The 17,713-nt window shown below is 38.9% G+C and overlaps 1 protein-coding gene across 1 annotated transcript in view; it reads left to right on the top strand.

The window, feature by feature from the left end:
* FBXO11 (F-box protein 11) overlaps nt 1-17,713 on the top strand; it is an 87,290-nt gene that overhangs the window by 53,165 nt on the left and 16,412 nt on the right. Inside the window, exons 2-10 of the mRNA XM_056119832.1 lie at nt 10,560-10,687; nt 10,802-10,883; nt 11,291-11,435; nt 12,934-13,063; nt 13,710-13,793; nt 13,873-14,005; nt 17,166-17,272; nt 17,373-17,484; nt 17,571-17,677. Coding sequence (XP_055975807.1) covers nt 10,560-10,687; nt 10,802-10,883; nt 11,291-11,435; nt 12,934-13,063; nt 13,710-13,793; nt 13,873-14,005; nt 17,166-17,272; nt 17,373-17,484; nt 17,571-17,677 — 1,028 coding nt within the window. The remainder of the gene's footprint in view (nt 1-10,559; nt 10,688-10,801; nt 10,884-11,290; nt 11,436-12,933; nt 13,064-13,709; nt 13,794-13,872; nt 14,006-17,165; nt 17,273-17,372; nt 17,485-17,570; nt 17,678-17,713) is intronic.

Genomic DNA, 17,713 nt, shown 5'->3' on the forward strand with positions numbered 1-17,713 from the left:
GAGTATTGAGGGCTGCTCTTTGGCTCTGTGCTGAGACGATCCTGGCAATGCTTGGGGAACCATGTGTGGTACTAGGGATCCAGCTGGAGTTGGCTGTGTGGGAAGCAGTCACCAGAACCCCTTCCACTGTCTCCACCCCGAAACACTCATTTTTATCCATGGTTAGCCCTAAGCATTTGTGTTTTTTACATTATTATTTGCTATTCAGGAACTATCCTAAAAACCTGTCACAGGTACTGTTTTTGCCACAGGAATCATTTCTACTTCTTAGAGTTTGGGGTTTGAGGATTTTGTTGTTTTCAAAGCTCCGGGTTACTCCTGGCTCTGTACTCAGGAATCACTCCTGTTGGTGCTCGTTGGACCTTATGGGATGGCAGGAATCGAACCTGGGTCAGCCATGTGCAAGACAGCTTGCCTTACCCATTTTATCTCTCCAGTCCCCAAATTAGATCTTTTTTTTTTAATTTTATTGAATCACCGTGATACAGTTACAAGCTTTCATGTTTGAGTTACTATCACACAATGATCAAACACCCATCCTTCCACCAGTGCACATTCCCCACCACCAATATCCCCAGTATACCCCCACTTTCCCACCCCACCCCCCGAAGTCATATTTTTAAAGCCTCTAGCTGGGTTAAAATTTTCAAATGATCTTTACTTTCATTATACCATCCCAGTATAACAATGATAGCTTAAAACTGGAGTATTATCTTTGCCAACGGGTATTATGTTAAAAATCGATCTTAACAGTTCTAAGAGGTAGACATTATAATCTCCATTTTACAGATGAAATAGTCAGATATTTATGTTTACAATCCAAAAAGATAGAGGGAATTCCTTTGTGAAAATAAAGTGCCTGACATAATAATATTCGTAGAAAAAAATTCCCTGACACTGAATAAAACATAACAAAGTAGAATTATATTTTTTGTTTTTGCTCTTTGGGTCACATCTGCAGTGCTCAGGGGTTACACCTGGCTCTGCGCTCGGGAATTTCTCCTGGCGGTGCTCAAGGTCCTTTATGGGATACCAAGGATGGAACCTGGGCCAGCCGCATACAGAGCAAACACCCTACCCGCTGTATTATCACCCCAATTTTTTTTTCTTTTTGAGTCACACCCAGCAGTGCTCAGGAGTTACTCCTGGCTCTGCACTCAGGAATTGGTCCTGGCGTGCTGGGATGCCGGGGATCGAACCTGGATTTAGCCACGTGCAAGGCAAACAGCCCTACCCACTGTACAATTGTTCCAGCCCCCAATTTTATTTTTTTAAATCTTAAAAAATATTCTCCAGCCATGGAGTAAACCTCCTGGTACTTATCTCGGCTATTCTTGGATGTTAGTCTCCTATTTTGTTACTTTATGTTCCCCAGATGAATGCAGTTTTTCTCTGTCTACCCCTCTTTCTGACTCATTGCGCTTATAATGATACTTTCCATGTGGTACCACTTGTATATAAATTCCATGACTTCATCTTTTCTAACAGCTACGTAGTACTCCATTGTGTAATTTCCAGGTGTTTGACTTGGTTCTCCGTGTCTGTGTGTGATTCACTTCTGTTCTCAGTGCATCGTGGTCTGAAAAGATTGTTGATACTATTTCTATCTTCCTGATTCTATTGAGGTATGTTTTGTGTGTTAGCACATAGTCTATTTTGGAAAATGTTGCGTGTGCACTGGAGAAGAATGTGTACTCTTTCTTTTTGGGGTGTAAAGCCCTGTATAGGTCTATAAGCCCCCTAACTTCTGTTTCTTCTTTCAGAGTGTGATTTCTTCTTTGTACACATCCCTTGATGAATAGAAAATAGCCTTCACTGTCCCATCTAATCTTTTTCAACTTGAAATTGATGTTGTCGGATACTAGTATGGCCACCCCAGCTTTTTTGAGGGAGCTGTTGCTTGCAGGATTGTTTTCCACCCTTGAACTTTGAGTCTGTTTGCTCTGACTGTTCAGATGAGTTTCTTATAGGCAGCAGAATGTTGGCTTCTGTCTCTGAATCCATTTTGCCACTCTGTTCTTAATTGGTGAATTTAGACCATTGACATTAAGAGAGATTATTGTTATGGGGTTTTGTGTCATCTTTCTGTAAGGGTCTGTTTTGCTTGTAGGAGGCTAGCCACACACGCTAGGGGAAAAGGCAGCGCAGATAGGGAAGAGAGAACCAAATGAAGGGTTTTGGGAGGATCCTCACTGGATGGGAGATCCATGCTGAGAGTGGACTGTGGACCGAACATGATTGCCACTCAATGCCCCTGCTGCAAACCACAACACCCAAAAGGGGAGAGAGAGAACAAAAGGGAATGCCCTGCCACAGAGGCAGGGTGGAATGGGGGGTGGGAGGGATACTGGGATCAGTGGTGGTAGAGAATGGGCACTGGTGGAGGGATGGGTGTTTGATCATTGTATAACTGAAACCCAAGCACAAAAATTTGTAAGTGTACAACTGTTCCTCATGGTGTTTCACTAATAAAAATTTTTAAATAAAATTAATTAAAAAATATTCAACATTTAAATCATTCCAAAGCATCTCAGATTTTAAAAACTTTCCCCAAAATATGTATTCCATTTTATAGTACTCTTTTGCAGGTCAGGGGACGTGTTTTGGGCCACACCTGGCTATGCTGGGGATGGAGGCCCTTCTTCCAGGGACCATGCCTTGTGGGAATTGAACCCCGGGCCTCCTGTGTATAGAACATGTACAGCCCATTGCACTATGTCTCTGGCTCTTGGGGTAGTGTTTCACTTACTAATATACTCATAGTAGTAAGTATATCCAGTAGTATTTCTATTTAGCATGAGTAGTTGTTACTTAGATAGCACGGTACTTAGAGCTCAGATCCCTGGTCCCTCATTGTTCTGATTCTGCTCTTGGTACTCAAGATTGTGACCCTTCAGGTCTGAGCAGTAACAGAGTGGGTAGGGTGCTTGCTGGCCCCTTGAACCCTTCTAGAGTGAGCCCAGAGCCAGGAGTAAGCCCTGAGCATCACTAGGTGTGTATCCCCCCACCCCCCCCCACACACACACAAAAGGTGGTGTGACCTTGAACAAGATGCTATGGTCTTTGTCCTTGATTTCCTCTTCTATATGGTAGAAATAATATGCTTCTCAAAGAGTCAAAGCAGGGATTGTGATAAATAATGTATAAGTAAATATGTATGGAAACCCTTGATATAATAGTGCCTGCACATTTAAGTTTTCAGCATTAGGTACGTCAGTAGTAGTAATGTTGGTGGTGGTATCATTATCATCATTTGATTATAAAATACTTTTTTAGAGATATCCACATTACTGTTAGGAGGGAAATATGTTGTTCTTTCAGTTCACCAACCTAAAAGTTATGTTTGCTGCTACTTAACCAGTTTCCTAATCTTTAGCATTTTACAGAATCTCAGTAGGCCTCAGGTGTCCTGTAGGTAAAATAGGCTGATAATCTTGGGTTACACCTGGCATTGCGCAGGGGACCATATGGGATGTTGGGATGTTGGGAATGGAACCCAAGTTGGCCATGTGCAGGACCAACACCCTACTCGCTGTGCTATCACTCTAGCTCCTCAGGTAGTCTCTTACTCTGTGAAAACCCCACCAGAAATCATGAAGTCCTAGACACTATATTCTGACTAGAAAACGAATGTTGTTCAATGCTTCCACTTTTCCATTTTTTTCAGTAGTTTTCTTGAATGAGATCACAGCAAAGGTTACGCATTGGATGCTTACAAGGATAAAATAGCTTTATTCATTCTTTGAGCTTCATATTTTGCTGTGCTTGTGTTGGCTTTTTCCCCCATGTAACTTACTTAGAAGTCATTTCTGAATTTCCTGTGAAAATAAATTCATGGACATGAGTCAGAGAGTGCTGTCTGCATATGATTTGTGTTTCCCTCTCCTTTTTCCTGCAGTGCTGGAGGTTGCAGTGTTAGGTATGTGTTTTTCTGTGTCCTGCTTCTTTTCACTTTCCAAATCCTTCAGTATAGCATATTACAGTGCTTCAATTATTTTCTTAAATGTCAAGTTCTACTAGATTCAGTTCTCTAGGTTAGTTCAGATCTTTGTAGAGACTAACCAATAGAATTCAATTCACAGCTTTTAGTTGATAACGTCATGAATCTTAGATTTGTCTCTAATTTGGTTTGTTTTCTTTGTCCATTTGGAGTCATGGCCCTTCTGATGTTCAATGATTCTCTTGATACTCTGGTCATTCCAGCATTTACCTAAGTTTTCTTGTTTTACAATCTCTGTAGTTCTTATTGTAATGAAAATTCTGAAGTATGTGTGTTAATTATGTAGGGATAGTAACCAGACATATTGATGAACTGTATATATAAGATCCTAAATAATCTGAAATTTTGTAACTACATGTAAAATACAAGTTCTGGGGAGAGCTCAAAGGACTGAAGAGCATGATTGCTGGTGGCTCTTGTCCCTGGCACCACATGGTTCCCTGAACACTGTTGGGTGTGACCTCACACACAGCAAAAAAAGAATAAAAAATATTTATAGAGAAAAGCCTTCAAAATGCACTCACTCTTTTATGACATTTTCCTCAAATTTCTATGTTTAAAGTTATTTTTTAAATTTTAAGTAACATAGTTGTTTTAAATAAAACATTTTAAATTAAACTTTTTGAGAAGCTTTTATCCTGAATTTCAGTTTATTTGTGGATTTTTAAAGTAATTGGAAAAGACCGTGGTAGTTCCCAACTGTGTTAGAAACAGTTGTCAAGTGTGGTTCTTTACACTGTGAGACTGGGAGCTGTTTCTAAACACACTGTTACTAGCAAAGGTTTGCCTAAGTATCCAATCTGATCTGTGCCTATGGGTGAGTAATGTGGAATGATAGGTTATTTGTTGGGGGAAATGTATAAATTAAATTCTATGAACTACCCTCTGTCTAGTGTTAGGTTAATCTACTCTGTACAGGCTTTAGACTCCAGCCAATCAATAACAGTTACTATAAATCTTGAGAATGGCTATAGGGTGTGGAAAAAAATAAGATTCTGCTAGCTCCAGAATTTAAGGTCTGTTGTTGAAATAAATCATAATACAAATGTCAGTACCGTTCAATTCATTTTTGTAGATTTTTCTTTTGTTCAGGAAATGAGCTGCTTCCAAAAGAGAAGCTGCAAAATGAAGAGACCTCTTAAGCAATTACTTATTTTTTCTTAAAGTTGAAATGGGTAGGATCCAAGAAAACAAAACATTAGATGGAGAGATGAGGAATATTTCCAAGTTATTTTCAAATAATAGAACCTATTAATGAATTATTCTAATTTTGTCTCATGAACTGCCACCATCATCCTCCCTTAGTGGAAAAGTCTGACTTAGCTAGTACAAACCAAGACTTCCTAATTGAAGCATCTTAGAACATGATTTTGGAAGAATTTTCCAAAAAGAATGCTCATTCTCTAGAATTCTGCCATTATTTCTATTAATTGTTAAGTCTAACATGTAAGGTTTGTAATTTTAAAATATTAAAATTAGAATTTTATATTATGCATATATAATAGCTTTTCTTTAGTATGATGCTAACATTTTGGTTTTTAAGAAGACTGTTAAGAGTTTAATAAAAAGGGGGTTGTCCAATTGATGTAACCACTAGCTCTGTTTGACACTGTAAAGCAATTGAAGTGAAGTTTATCTGATTGAGACATGCTGTTAAAAATAAATTTGTGTGGGGCTAGAGCAGTAGCACAGTGGGTAGGGCGTTTGCCTTGCACGCGGCCGACCTGGGTTCGATTCCAGTATCCCATATGGTCCCCTGAATATCGCTGGGTGTGGCCCAAAAAAATTTGTTTTTAAAATTACAATCTAATTTTATATCCATTACGTATGAAAAATGGTTAAATTTTGGATAAAATAACTTTCAAGTATTTTAATTGTTTTTAATATCTGTCTGAAAATTTTCAGTTATATATGGATCACATTCTGTTTCTAGTGGACATCAGATTTAAATTTTTCTCTTTTTTTTTTATCCTATGGTCGAGAGAGATAGTGGGATGTTGCCTGGCATGAGACGAACCTGGATTAGATCCCCAGCATCCCTTGGTCCCCCAAACACTAGCAAAAGTAATTCTGAGTGCAGATCCAGGAATAACCTCAGTATCTCTGGGTGTGGGGAAGTTCCAGTTTTAAAATGTAAGGACTCGAAGTAAACAGTTGAAAATATTAGGGTTGAAAAATTAACTAGACTCAAATGAAGTTAAATGAAGAACCAATAAAAAATATTATTAAGCTAAATTAGATTTTTAAAACAGGCATTATGAAGCATCAAGCAAGCCATTGCATAACGATGACAGAAATAGTTCACTAGAAAGAAGCAGTACCTTTTTTTTTTTCTTTATTTAAATGCCATGATTTAGAAACTCATTCATAATACAGTTGTTCCAGGTTCTTGATGTACTAACTAACACCAATCCCAACACCTGAGTGACCTTCCCTCCGCCATTATCCTCATTTTCCCAACCACTCCCAAACCTTCCCCCTTAGCAGGCTTTGTTTTATATTGCTTGTTGAAACCAGATAGCTAAAGGAATTATCAGAAGTACTTCAATGAATAAAAGAAACCGTGGTTGTTAAGTCAGGATTTGCTGAACTGTTTGTTAAGTCAGTCTGAGGATTTACTAAGCTGTTAGCACTAGTTGAGCCGTCTGGGTTACTGTTTGTTGTGTTTAGCTGGCTTCTCTGTTGCTTTCCCATCTAATTCGGTGTGCTCCTGGGATTTTCAATACTGTGAAAATTGGAAATGTCCAGAAGTTTTAGGATCTGGAGAACTGGGAGGCATGTGCAGAGATTCTTAGTGGAGCTGTGGGTTTAGGCTGCAGGCAGTTGGCGTGGAGGAGCAGTGTGTTGTGGGTACGGCTGCTGGAGAAGAAGCTTTTGACATCTATCAAATTAACACAGATGAAAGAGAATAATCTACGAACTGAAGATTTTAGCACCTTTCCTTCGGCTAGTGCTGCCACCACCCACAATAAAAGTGAAGGAGAGTGGACTGCATGCGTAGATGCCCACACCACGTAACCCCTGAGCACCACTCACCAACCACGTGCTGCCAGCCGTGACCCAGACCAAAGAAAAACTCAGAGATTACTTGCCAGCAGTACACCTGGTCTTTTAAAGATTTTTAAGTTTTTGCCCTAAGAAGTACAAGGTAGCTGAATTCCTTTAAAGCATGCAGAAAATGCTTTTAGAAACGAAACACATGTTAAACTGTCAAGAGATTGCTCCATAGATACCTAGGCATATCCCACTAGTGATACTTCTGAAGACAGAAAATGTAGTTTCATTTAAAGGTATGTTAGTGGGATTTTTGTTTGTTTCGTTTTTTTAAGGACTGGAGCGATAGCACAGGAGGTAGCGCGTTTGCCTTGCACGCAGCCAACTTGGCCGACCCGAGTTCGATTCCTCCACCCCTCTCGAAGAGCCCGGCAAGCTACCCACGTGGCAAAGCCTGGCAAGCTACCCGTGATATTCGATATGCCAAACACAGTAACAAATCTTACAATGTTACTGGGCCCGCTCAAGAAATTTGATGAACAGCTGGAGGACAGTGACATTTTTTTAAATAATTGTTACTGTTTGTCATTGGTTTACAGTGTTAGGGAGTTTCAACTCCATACTTCATTATGTTTATATAATACCACACCTGTCACCATAACCAAAAATTTCTCCCACTTAACTCTATCTAGTTAACACCATAGTTTTGTTTTGATTTAGACCACATCTTGCTTTCCTTAAGCACTATTCCTGACTTTGCTCGTAAGTGATCCCTTGCAGTGCTCGAGGAATTCAAACTGGGGTTGGAAGGAATCAAGGCAAGTGCCTTTACCTCTGTCCTTTTTCTCCACCCTACCGCTATAGTTTTTACTGAGCCTGGGAGTTCTGCTGTTTTTAAGTTGATATTGAAATGAAATAACTAATAAAATATTTATGGAGTACTTTATACTGCTGAGCATTTTACATATATCCCATTTAAATCCTTTCATCAGCACTGTGAATTATAAGCCTAAAATTTCTCATCAATTAAAGATGAAAAAGCTTAAGCTTAAAAATAATGATTTAGGGGCTTTAGGAGAAGTATAATGATTTAGGGGCTTCAGGAGAAGTACGGTGGGTAGGGCATTTGCCTTGATGAGGCCAACCTGGGTTCGATCCCTGGCATCCTACATAGTCCCCCAAGCACCACCCAGAATAATTCCTGAGTGTGGAGCCAGATGTAACCCCCTGAGAACGGCTAGGTGTGTGCGACCCAAATAGAAAAGCAGGCTGGCTCTGGATAAGCCTGTGTTGTACACACGGTGCCCGCACACTCTGCTCTGGTGTTTTCTAGGGATCGTGCCGTTCGGTTGCAGTTCTTGCACATATGCTTACCTTGGCTCAGACTCTTGTCCACAGCGCTTACACATTTTTACTAACAGTGCTTGCAAGGGGGTCACGCACGGCCTTGCTCACAGACACCTGGCTTTGCACTCCATTCAGAGAGACCACACACACAGTCCAGTCCAGGGCGTGACAGCAGGTGTAGGGACCACAGTATGTGTTGTGGGCAGCAACAGACATCAAACTTCTTGCTTTTAAGTTTGCAAAACAGGTGCTTTTTTGCCCCTGGAGTCTTCCCAGGGCTTTTTTGTTTGGCTTTTGTTTTGTAAACCATAGTAGATGTTGTGTCATTTGGAAATAATGCCATGCTGTTTTTCTATTCCTGATATTAGGAATTAGTAATACTTAATGGTTAAGACCATGAACTTGCTGGAAATCTATATATAAAGGAACCTATTTTTTAGAAAAAGTATGATCTTTCCTTTTTCTAATACTTGGTTATCTTGTGGCTTAATTTACATTATAAGTAAGAAGACATGTTTTATTATTTCCCAGTTTTCAAAATAGATTGGTTTTTACTGACATCCACCAAAGCAGCCTTTTCAATTATAAACTGATTAAATACATTTCAGGGCCAGAGAGAGTTCAGTGGGCTGTTATTTTGGAATAACCATATAATAATCTCTTGTACCATAGTTTATTTACAAAGCCTTATTGATGGACTTTTTGTTACCCTGCAGTTTAATAAACAGTACTACAAGCAATACATACTTATTTACTCACATGTAAATATAACTGCAAAGTCAATTTCTAGAAATAAAATCTCTAATTGTTTGTTTCCAAAATTTTTCCTTAGAACACATTTTTTTCATATCTTCTTATATTTCTAGTGTGTGATCAAACTTTTTATCTTTGAGAATCTGCTACATGCAAAGCATCTCATGGTTTTTATTAGCATTTCATTTATATTTTCTTAATTCTGAATTGTCTGTGTTCTTGTTCTAGTTTTCTATTAAATTGTTGATCTTTTCTATAATGATTTAGGCTCTCAGATTTAAAAAAAAAAAGTTAGCCTTTCGTGTCTTACCTAACTGGGTTGAATATTTTAGTGTGCTTTCTTTTTTCTGGGAGGAAGGGTCGTGGGAACCACACCTGACTGTGCTCGGGTTTTACTCCTGGTTCTTTGCTCAGAGACAACTCCTGGCATACTGGGGTACCTTAAATGGTCATGGGGATTGAACCTCAGTCAACTACATGAAAGGAGGCCTTGCCCACTGTTTTCGCTCTCTCGTCCCCTCCCCGCCCCATCCCTCACTTTAGAGATCCCTGTATGAAGCAGTAATCCTAAATAGCCCATACTCCTTCTACTGAAATCAAGTTAAGGGCTGGCAGTAGCACTGTGGTAGAGCACACCTGCATTGCAGGCAGGAACCGCAAGTTGGATCTCAGTAAAATGCCTTTTTTTTGGTCTGCGCTGCAACAAACTAGGATCCAATATACTGCATCCAAATGTGTATGACCTCCCCCCAAGGTTGTTATAGCAAAGGGAAGGGAAAACAAGATAGGAAAATACCAGCGATTTCTGTTGACCTTGTTGTTGTTTCTGTTGATCTGTTGTCTGATCTTTAGACTCCCCATTCAAATGTCACTCATTCCTAATAGCATTCTTATCTGGGGAGGAGTGTGTTCAAGGGAGCACCCCCAGAGGTATTCAGCTGGCAGCATGGACTTGGTAGTTCAGGGCTACCTGGATCGCACTTGGTTGTGCTGGGAGCAGAGAGTGTGCAGTGCCAGGGAGCAAACAGTTGTTTCTTCATCACATTTGCTTTCGTGCTTAGGGCACTCAAGTTCATCTCAGGAACCAAGCAGACTAGCGTTCTGACCTTGACCTTTCCACGTGCAAAGCATACATTTCAGCCCTTAGAGCAAGAGGGCATGACTGTACATACACTCCACATATATATAGACAGCATGCACGCGCGCACATGCACACACACACACGGTCTATTTTCAGATTTACTTTGAAGTAAGAAATGAAGTGGAAGTCCAACAATTCTGTCTTAGTTATCCAAGAAATCAAGTCATTTGGGATCACTGTTCATAATCTTTTTACAAGACTGTTGTATCTTATCTCATGTTAACCCTCTAAAATTCATAGAAGTATATTAAAAGTTTAAAACTATACCTATGGAGCATTTTTTTAAATGGCCGCTGTTTTTTGTGTTGCTTTCGTTTGTAACAGATGATGATGTACCTGCAGATATGGTTGCAGAAGAATCAGGTCCTGGTGCACAAAATAGTCCCTATCAACTTCGTAGAAAAACTCTTTTGCCGAAAAGAACAGCGTGTCCTACAAAGAGCAGTATGGAGGTCAGTTAAAGTTACAGCTTCTCTGCAGTGAGAGAGTTTGTTAGAGGGAAAAAAAGAATCAAAATTTTTTTACAAATAATGTACAGTGAAAATATTGTCTTTTCTTTTTTGAAGGGTGCTTCAACTTCAACTACAGAAAACTTTGGTCATCGTGCAAAACGTGCACGAGTATCTGGAAAATCACAGGATCTATCAGGTAATCTATAGTGGGAAGATAAAGGAAAAGAGTCATGTAAATTTTTTAGTTGTGTGAAATATCCAAAAGTTAAAATTGTTATATTTAGAATTGAAAAATGATTATTAATAAACATAAATCTTGACCACTCCCTCTTTGACTATAAGTATTGCATAAATAAACTTTTTATGTATTAATTTTAACCATGTCTGAAATGGTAAGGAAAGTTGAAAGAGAAAATATTATGTCAAGATAAAAAGTATCTTTTATGAAAGCGATATGCTTATAAAATGATCGTTGTAAAACAAAATGTATTCAGCAGGTTAAAAGTATATTATGCTCTTTAAATATCGAAAAAAAAATATTGAGACAGTCCTTGCTGGGATGATGAAAAGAATGTTAAATTTCATTTATTAATCTCTTTATAGCAGCACCTGCTGAACAATACCTTCAGGAGAAACTGCCAGATGAAGTGGTTCTAAAAATCTTTTCTTACTTACTGGAACAGGATCTTTGTAGAGCAGCTTGTGTGTGTAAACGTTTCAGTGAACTTGCTAATGATCCAATTTTATGGTAAGTGAAAATATTTTCCTTTCTAGAGAGGTATTATTTGCTGCCCAAAATGCTAAAGGTGACAGGGAAGTTGAAGTGTTATTTGATAATTACAATTAAATAGACATAACAAAATTAGAGTGTTTAATAAGTTCTAAGTTGTCTGTTTATCCCAAATATGGTTTGTAAGTCCAGGCAATACTTAATTATCAGTTCATATCCACTATATGATTATAGGAAATACTTCTATTGAATTGCTTTGTAAAAGTTAAATTTGGTAGTTTTGTGAGAATATAGGTTTTGTGCATTATTTTTATTTATTTTGTTCGTTTTGGGGCCACACCTGGAAATACTCAGGTGTTACTCTTGGCGGTACTCAGGGGACCATATGGGGTACTGGGATCTAATCTAGGTCTTCCCACTGGAAATCTTTATGCACCGCAAAAACCCTACATGCTGTACGCTCTCTCCAGTCCCTAGAGAGAAAAATCTCTTTTGTTGTTGTTTTAACCACGCCCTATAATGTTCGTTACACACAGGGGTTTCTTCTGGTTCTGCTCTCAGGAGTTACTCCTGGTGCTGCTTGGGGAATTGTATGGGACGCTGAGATTGAACCCAGGTCATGCGTTAACTTTTAGGAAAAGAATTTGTTAGTTGTATTCATGAACCTTAAAATTGCTGCCTGACTTCTGAAAAACGTTTTGTCTTACATACACATCTTTCATAATAGCATGTTAGGTGCTGAAGAATGAAAAATAATTTAAGTATCCCACAATAAGGGGGTAGACTAAGCAGAGAAATGTCTACTTGAATGTTGTAATATATCATTAACAGTCTTTTTTTTTTCCCAGAGATTTTTATAAAGGAAATGCTCTATTTTAAGATTTTGAGAATAGTGCTGAGGAGAGAGGTCAGTGGGCCCAGTCCAGGATTTGCACGCCTGGGTTGATCCCTGGCGCTCCATGGTCTTCTGAGCTCTACTCAGATGACTCAAATCCCCCACAAAAAGTGAAAAGAACATAGAAATTTTATACGCTATGCAGTCACAACTGAAATAAACACAGCTATCCAATAAGGATTGAAAGGAAACAAAATAATATATTGTTTATTTTATGCTGTTCAAAAATAATAGAAGAACAAAAGAGAAAGCATTTTATTTTGTACAAGAAATGCCAGCATTTAATATCAGTCATTCTGTTTCTCAGATTTGGTTATATTTCATAGGATTCCTGTGAATTGAAGTTATAAGAAGAGTTCTAAGTATTTCATCATAAGTCATCTTATTAAATAATCCTTCAATGATTCTTTGACAGTAAAAGTGGTGTTTCTCCTGACAAAAAGTCTACCTTGGAAGATTTGCCATTTTTATTCTGTTGGAATATGTCATGTGTAGTTGTATTGTTTAAGCAAAAAATATTTGCATCTAATAGTCTCATTTTTTATATTCTTGAAAGGTTTTGAAGACTAATTTTTTATATTTTAAAGGAAATTTTATGAGGAAATTTTTATTTTTCTCCAGGAAACGATTATACATGGAAGTATTTGAATATACACGCCCTATGATGCATCCTGAACCTGGAAAATTCTACCAGATTAATCCAGAAGAATATGAGCATCCAAATCCTTGGAAAGAGAGTTTCCAACAATTGGTATGAAGTATAGCACTGTACTCCCATTGTTCGTTGATTTTGCTCGAGTGGGCCCAGTAACATCTCCATTGTGAGACTTCTTGGTACTGTTTTTGGCATATCGAATACGCCATAGGGAGCTTGCCATGCTTTTACCAGCTAACAAAGTCATCCATTTGCTACACTACTAATTATTTTATAAATACACCCCAAAATAATGGTGATAACAAGAATGAAAAGTTGGCCTTTCTCATTGGATATTAATGAGTCATAACTCTCCCTCATTTTACATTGCAATTTGCAGGTATGCAAGAGAGTGTATGTTGGAATAATTGATAGTTTTGATATTTAGAAAAAAATGTTCACACAGTACTAAACTTGAGAATGTTCATATTACTAATTGGGCTGGAGCGATAGCACAGCGGGTAGGGCGTTCGTCTTACACGCGGCCAACATGGCCGACCCGAGTTCGATTCCTCCGCCCCTCTCGGAGAGCCCGGCAAGCTACCGAGAGTATTCGATATGCCAGACACAGTAACAACAAAGTCTCCAATGGAGACGTTACTGGGCCCGCTCGAGCAAATCGACGATCAACGGGAGGGCCTTTACCTTTTACCTTTACCATATTACTAATCAGTGGTTTGATTTTTGGTTTTTGATATTTTAGTATAAAGGTGCACATGTAAAACCAGGATTTGCTGAACATTTCTACAGTAACCCTGCAAGATATAAAGGAAGAGAAAATATGTTGGTATGTTTGATTTGTATTTTTTAGTAGACTTAAAATAGGAGTCTTTCAATTCTCTACTAACTTTTTTTTTTCTCTCTAGTATTACGATACAATTGAAGATGCCCTTGGTGGAGTACAAGAAGCTCATTTTGATGGTCTTATCTTTGTTCATTCTGGAATATATACTGATGAATGGATATATATTGAATCTCCAATCACCATGATTGGTGCAGGTATTTTTAAAAGTATTGTCATTTGAAATTTATGATTTTATCCTTATTTACATGTGTTTTTTAAATGCTAGTGATCTAAAAATCTAAATGAATCTTGATGTTGTCTCAGTGGAAGGAAAGAAAGTCGTCAAATATTGTACATATTTTATGTGGTGGAAATGGAAGAATGATGGTTCTAAAATTATAGATAAATTTTTATATCATTTTCTAAGATTTTTTTTTCTTTTAGTGCCAGGGAATCAATCCCAGGGCCTAACATAGGTAGATGAGACATAAGTTCTTACCATCAGCTCCTGTATTCCTTTTTATTTGCATTTTTAGGATTACACCTGGCAGTGCTCAGAGCTTCCCTCTGGCTCTGTGCTCAGGAATAATCCTCCCAGGAACACCCAGCTTGGCCATGTGCGCGACTGGCACCTACCCTCTGTGCTGTCTCTCTGACTCTGTACTCTTATACTTCTCAGTATCGGTACATGGCCCAGCTTCCTTATTTATTAAGGAAAGAAAAAAAATGTTGTATCTTTTGCTAGAATTAAGATTCTAATGTTTTTGCCAGGGATGTAGCAGACTCAGTGGTAGATCTCTTGCCTTGCACATGTGAAGCTCTGAGTTTGATCCCAGCGGGAAAATCAAACAAAAATAATTTAATATTTTTCTTGCAGGATTGTTGTTTGTTGGGGTTGAGGGATCCCCCAAGCAGTGTTCTTGATACTATCTTAATGAAAGAAATGAAGGAATATCATCAGCCATCCCTGTGATACTCAGCCAACTGAGCCAGACAGTTCAATGCTAGGGTCTGAGCATCCGGGAGTGCTTTGGACCATGCTTGTCCAGGGATCCCCAGGGCTACTCTCAGTACTCAGGGAGCCACATAGTTCCGGGGCCCAAACAAAATATGCATCTCTGCCCAGGCAGAGCTATCTCCCTGGCTCCTATTTCTGTGGTTTTTTATGTTTTGTTTTTTGGGGTTTTTTTGGTTTTTGGTTTTTCTTTTGGCAGGGATGCAGTGCCTGGCAATGCTCAGGTCTTACTCCTAGGTCTGCACTCAGGAATTACTCCTGGCAGTTCTCAGGGGACCATATGGGATGCTGGGATTCAAACTGGAGTCAGCCACATGCAGGGCAAGCACCCTACCTGCTGGGGTCACTCCAGCCCATGTCGTGTTGCTATGTTTTTAATAAAATAGGTATGCTTTAAAAATATTCTTTGTGCGTGTTAGAGATATGGCTCCATGTGGTGGGCCTGTGTTTGATACCTGGTACCACATGATCCCACCAAACAGCTTTTGGTGTGATCCTGGTGTTCCCAGGTAGAGTACTAAATTGTCAGGCCATCACCTTGTGACCAGACATTAGTCTGGAATTGCCCCCAAGGCCGTCATAGTTGCCTCTGGTCGTGTCCCTGATTAACAAAAATTAAATACTAAATTCTGGGGTGTAATTTTAAATCTTTTTATGGTCAGGTTTCTAAAATAATGAAGTATTTGTTCAGCATGAGCTAGTTTTTCGAAAATTTTTTCTCTGAGGGTAAAGTTATAGTACAGTAGGTGGGGCATTTGCCTTGCATGCTGCTGATCCAGGTTCTATCCCTGGCATACAGTGTGATCCCCCCGAGCACCACTAGGAATAATTCTTGAGTACAGACCTAGAAGTAACCCCTGAGGATCACCAAGTGGGGACCCCCACCATCAAAAAAAAAATTGTCCTTCTGGTATTTTTAAGAATACCATATGTAAACCGTTAGGCATTGCTAATGCTGGGGCCAGAGAGGTGTAGGTAGTACAAGCAGACAAGACACTTGCCTTGCACATAGCTGTACTGGGTTCGATCCCCGGCACCCTGTATGCCTGGCCAGAAGTAATCTCTGAGCACAGAGCCAGAAGTAATCCCCAAGCGCTGCCAGGTATAGCCACCAAATATATATATCACTGTCCTCCCGTTGTTCATTGAACAGACTTGAGCAGGCCCAGTAACGTCTCCATTGGAGACTTTTGTTATTACTGTGTCTGGCATATCGAATACGTCACGGGGAGCTTGCCAGGCTCTGCCGTGCGGGCGAGATACTCTCGGTAGCTTGCCGGGCTCTCCGAGAGGGGCGGAGGAATCGAACTCGGGTCGGCCATGTTGGCTGCGTGCAAGGCAAACGCCCTACCGCTGTGCTATCGCTCCAGCCCTATATATATATATATTTCCCTCTATGATTTGTTGTCTACTAATATTTAAATTAAGTATATAATTATATGTGGCCCAATAATTTTATCCCTCATATATTATATCTTATATATGTATATATATGCCAAAATGTATATATATATAATAATTACTTGTTAATAATTTATATGGTAACATAAATTTTTGCCTCTCTTTTTATTTATTGCCTTTATTTCCCACCCTAAACAAAGAGGTTGTCAAGATAAGAAAGTTTTTGTCTGGTAATTCTTACTGCTTTCCAGATCAAGTCCATTACTAGAAATAAGAGTTTTCTCTCTCTCCTCATCCTCTTCATCGTCTTTACCAGAGCCCCGTTTGCTGCTGATCCCTCAGTTTGTTTACAAAAGGAACCATTTTTAATATGCCATTAAATTTGATTTGTAGTTGAGTATTTACAGATATTTGAATACAATAATACTCAAATAATATCCACATTAAATGTAGTTAAACATGCCATTAAATAGGACTTATATTCATTATGCCATTGAAATGGCTTTTTGAATAATTAGTTCCTATCTACTGAAAACTTGTTTTTAATGTTCCCTCTTCCAAGTACAGAACCCAACTTGAAAAAAAGACAAAGGGCTCTGCTGGATCAGAAAGAAAGGGCTGGTGCACAGCTTTATATTCTGGACCCTTAGGGTTACATTCCCCCATGATTCCCAGAGAAGTTCGGGGAGTGATCCCCAAGCTTCCTGGATGTGATCCACCCCACAGCGTTGGTGGGAACATTCTATTACTAGTTCTATAGTACGGTATTTTTTGCCGATTAAGTTGTTTTGTTTTTGTTTTTTTTTAATGCTGGGGTTGTAACTTAGTGGTAGAAGAACAGATTCCTGGCATGTGTGAGATCTGGAAGCTTTCACCACCCCAAGTAAAAATTTTTAATTTCTATTCCTCTTTCTAATAAAGGTAATATACTTACTATGTTCTCAAATGTTCATCTACAGCACCTGGAAAAGTAGCAGACAAAGTTATAATTGAAAACACTAGAGATTCAACCTTCGTTTTTATGGAAGGTTCTGAGGATGCTTATGTTGGATATATGACAATAAGGGTAAGAAAATTTAATATTGAAGATGTATATGTTGAAATCATTATTAAAGTCATTAAGGCAGTGGTTGTTTCTTTCAAAAAAATATATTTCTACTTTTCAGTTTAACCCTGATGACAAATCTGCTCAGCACCATAATGCACACCACTGCTTAGAGATTACAGTGAATTGTAGCCCTATTATTGATCACTGTATCATTCGAAGTACATGTACAGGTTAGTATGTCCTAAACATTTGAATACCAAATAACTCCCTGTGCTTTTGCCCAGTAAGCTTCTAAGAGGCGTTGTTTTTCCTACAGTCGGCTCCGCCGTATGCGTTAGTGGCCAAGGAGCATGCCCCACTATCAAGCACTGTAACATCAGCGACTGTGAGAACGTTGGACTCTACATAACAGATCATGCACAGGTACTTGGAATTTTTATGTTGCATGTTTTCTTTAGA

This window comes from Sorex fumeus, unplaced genomic scaffold (genome assembly GCF_029834395.1).
Source record: "Sorex fumeus unplaced genomic scaffold, SorFum_2.1 ptg000003l, whole genome shotgun sequence".
NCBI classification, from domain to species: domain Eukaryota; kingdom Metazoa; phylum Chordata; class Mammalia; order Eulipotyphla; family Soricidae; genus Sorex; species Sorex fumeus.